Here is a 4013-nt window from a genome sequence, read left to right as displayed (position 1 = left end):
TTCCAGAGAGACGTAAATACGTCCATCGGCGACCCCGCCGATTAGCCAACGGGAGCCCGGAGCGGCGCGGCGGCATGGGGCTGGCACGGCGCTCCCCCGGGCCCCGCGGTCCCGCTCCGGGGATGCCGCCCGCCTGCGGGGCGCGGGCCCCGCTGCAGTGAGCCGGGCGCGGGGCCGCGACGCAGCGCTGCCGCTCCGCACGGCGGGGAGGCCGTGCCATGGCGCTGCGGGGCAGGGCGCTGTACAACTTCCAGAGCGAAAACAAGGAGGAGATCAGCATCCAGGAGAACGAGGAGCTCGTGGTGTTCAGCGAGCGCTCGCTGGACGGCTGGCTGCAGGGCCGGAACAGCCGCGGCGAGACCGGCCTCTTCCCGGCCTCCTACGTGGAGATCGTGCGCCCTCGCGCCGGCTCCGGGCACGCCGAGGGCTCCGGCAGCCCCGCCGGCTCGCCCGGCCACCTGCACGGCTTCAGCGCGGCGCCCGCCGGCCTCTCGTCCCACGGCAGCTTCGAGGATGACGACGACGACGATTGGGATGACTGGGACGACTCTTGCACGGTGGTGGAGGAGCCCCGCGGCGCTGCCGGCACCAACGGGCACCCGGCGGCGGGACCGGAGCCCTACGGAGCGCCCCGTGCCAAGCCGACGCTGGAGAGGCAGGACAGTGTGGGCTCCTCCAAGAGGGGCAGCGTGGTGGGCAGGAACCTCAACCGCTTCTCCTGCTTTGTGCGCTCGGGCGTGGAGGCCTTCATCCTTGGCGACGTGCCCCTCATGTCCAAGATCGCCGAGGCTTACAGCATCGAGATGGGCTGCAAGGGCCCGCAGTGGCGAGCCAACCCGCACCCCTTCATCTGCTCCGTGGAGGATCCCACCAAGCAGACCAAATTTAAGGGCATCAAGAGCTACATCTCCTACAAGCTGACCCCCAGCAACTTCAACTCGCCCGTGTACCGGCGCTACAAGCACTTTGACTGGCTCTACAACCGCCTGCTGCACAAGTTCACCATCATCTCGGTGCCCCACCTGCCCGAGAAGCAGGCCACGGGGCGCTTTGAGGAGGACTTCATCGAGAAGCGCAAGCGGCGCCTGATCCTGTGGATGGAGCACATGACGAGCCACCCCGTCCTGTCGCAGTACGAGGGCTTCCAGCACTTCCTCCGCTGCCGCGATGAGAAGCAGTGGAAGCTGGGCAAGAGGCGAGCTGAGAAGGACGAGATGGTGGGCGCCAGCTTCCTGCTCACCATCCAGATCCCCACCGAGCACCAGGACCTGCAGGACGTGGAGGACCGCGTGGACGCCTTCAAGGCCTTCAGCAAGAAGATGGACGACAGCGTCCTGCAGCTGACCAACGTGGCCTCCGAGCTGGTGCGCAAACACGTGGGGGGGTTCCGCAAGGAGTTCCAGAAGCTGGGCAATGCCTTCCAAGCCATCAGCTACTCCTTCCAGATGGACCCCCCCTACAGCTTAGATGCCCTCAACAATGCCATCTCCCACACGGGCAAGACGTACGAGGCTGTGGGGGAGATGTTTGCGGAGCAGCCCAAGAATGACCTCTTCCTCATGCTGGACACTCTCTCTTTGTATCAGGGGCTCCTTTCCAACTTCCCAGACATCATCCACCTCCAGAAAGGTAAGGGGGCTCCCCTGGAGGGCTGCTTCTCTCTTGGGGATGAGGCCAGACCAGCTCTTACAGGTCCTTCATGGTGGCCCTGTGTGTGGAGCGGGATGGGGATGCAGCTCTCTGCTGTGCACTGGTGGGGATGGGGGGACGGTGATGGATGTGGGGATGGAGATATGGATGGGGTAGGGATGGAGACCATCGCGCGTGGCAGTGTTCCCTCATCACCCCTGCCCTGGAGGTGCTGCTGGGGCTGCCCGGTTTAGGATCAGGTTTTGGACATGCTCAGCACAACCGGGGCCAAATTCTTTGCGAGTACATCCTCGCAGATTAGAGAAGAGGTCAGTGGGCTCAGCAGCCTGCTGCTAGAACCAGAGTATCCCATCTGTCCCAGCGTGTTCCGTGAGAAGGGAAGGGCCTCTGCTGGGTGCTTTCTCAGGGCTGGCCAGCCCTGTGCTTCTGTCCGGGTGTGACGCACACCCAGGGCTGAGTGTGGGAGCGGGGCCGAAGTCCACACACCCCTCCCAGGCCACACCAGGGAGGGGATGTCCGTGTTGGCTGGCGTCTTTGGGTCTCTGCATTGCCCCACAAGGAGCATGAGGAGAAAGAGCAGCCCTGGCTGCTTCCTTGCACTCTCTCCTGACTTTGTTTACCACTACGGGCTGGATCCAGTCCGGAAGCGAGGCCGCGTGGGCAGAGCGGAAGGCAGGATTTGGCCTCCAACCTTTGCTTCCTCAGGGCTCCTCCTCCTCCTCCTCCCGGACCTCGGGTCTGCACTGCCGGCAGGGGCAGGGAGAGGGAATGAATTCCCAGCGACCGCTGGAGGCCGGATCCTGTTTGCAGGCAAACAACCTCTGTGCTGAGGACAGGGAGGAATGCAGGGCCAGAGCCAGGCGGGATTCTTTCGAAACTGAGCTATAAAAATCAGTGAAAGGAGGGGAAAAACTGCTGTCAGAGCATCAGCTGCATCTCAGGCATACTCGGGATGCTGCAGTCAGCAGCGTCCTGCCCCACTCTGTCTCCCACGATGGCTGTTCCATCCCGCTATCAGCCCTGCTGTGCTATGTAGCAAAGTTTCTCTCATTCCCAGGCAGGAACAGCGGGCTGAGATGTGGGCTGTGCAGACTGCCTGCCAGCTGCTGAGCCCGCTGAAAGCTTCAGCTCCATCCCCGAAGCCTGGAGCTTTGGTGCTACGGGGTGAAGCGCTGCTCATAGGGCGCCGGTATGGCTCTCACCTCTCCCCTGCCTCACCAGGAGCCTTTGCAAAGGTGAAGGAGAGCCAGCGGATGAGCGACGAGGGCCGGATGGACCAGGAGGAGGCGGATGGGATTCGCAAGCGCTGCCGCGTGGTGGGCTTCGCCCTGCAGGCTGAGATGAACCACTTCCACGAGCGGCGCGTGGCCGACTTCAAGAGGATGATGCAATCCTACCTGAAGCAGCAGATCATCTTCTACCAGCGTGTCAGCCAGCAGCTGGAGAAGACGCTGCGCATGTATGACAACCTCTAACACACCTGCCTGCCGCCCGTCCCGCATCGCACCACTTCCAGCCATGGCCTCGCAGAGCATCTCTGCTTGGCAGGGCTGAGAACGGGTGGGAACTCGTGACGCTAGTGACCAAATACCTTTGGGCTTTCCTCCAGCCTGGCTGCAGGACTGTGGTGAGGACGTGTGTGCTCCCAGGGGACAGATGGACACGTGTGCCCGTGGCACCAGCCTGTGGTTTTTAGCTTTCCAAAAACCCGTCCTCATGAAGCACTGTGGCTCACTGGGAGGAGAAATCCAAGCGGTCGACATTTTGCACAATGAAAGTTTTTCTGATGGGAAAGAAAACACAAAAAAGTCTTTATTTGGAAGAGGTTTTTTTTTTTTTTTTTTTCCCTGTCCTCCCCCCCCCCCAGTATTTTCCATTTTTCGCAAATGTTTCTGCAGCATTTTTACCAGTTTTTAAATAGACGCAGGCCAACGGAAATCTCTTTTCTCAAGCACTGCTGTTGACTGGAAAAAGGGATATAAAAAACAAAAACAAAAAAAACCAAGCCAGCCCACAGCGTTTTCAATAAAAAACGTCAGTAGGAACCTCCCTCCTCAGCCCCCGCTCTGTCCCTGGGACGTTGCTGGGAAGCAGAGGAAGGGCTCTGCGGAGGGGGCACGGCGCTGGGCATTCCTTCCGAGCATCCCCGGCGGCGAGCACGCAGGGCTGGCACGAGAGCTGTGTTTGTGAAGGGAAATGGTTGGGATAAATCACAGCAAGGGAAGTCGGGCCGGCCTGGCCAGGCTCCAGGGTTAAAATTAGCCCCAGTGTGCGGGCTGGCGTTGGGATAACTGCTGTGCTGGGAAGGCAGCGCGCTGCGCTCGGCCGTCCCTGACCCCCTCATCCCTCCCCACAGGGACAGC

General features: G+C 61.4%; 1 protein-coding gene across 1 annotated transcript; it reads left to right on the top strand.

Moving 5' to 3' along the window:
• The first annotated feature begins 182 nt into the window (after positions 1-182).
• SNX33 (sorting nexin 33) lies at positions 183-3697 on the top strand. Its single transcript, XM_042811122.1, has 2 exons — positions 183-1629; positions 2872-3697. The coding sequence occupies exons 1-2, from the start codon at positions 219-221 to the stop codon at positions 3123-3125; spliced, it is 1665 nt and encodes a 554-aa protein (XP_042667056.1). The 5' UTR covers positions 183-218; the 3' UTR covers positions 3126-3697.
• The last annotated feature ends 316 nt before the right edge of the window (positions 3698-4013 follow it).

This window comes from Centrocercus urophasianus, unplaced genomic scaffold, assembly GCF_019232065.1.
Source record: "Centrocercus urophasianus isolate 14NV4802_14NV808 unplaced genomic scaffold, USGS_Curo_1.0 seq_1201, whole genome shotgun sequence".
NCBI classification, from domain to species: domain Eukaryota; kingdom Metazoa; phylum Chordata; class Aves; order Galliformes; family Phasianidae; genus Centrocercus; species Centrocercus urophasianus.
The sequence above is the reverse complement of the archived record's forward strand: the minus strand, read 5'-3'. Positions and strand labels throughout refer to the sequence as shown.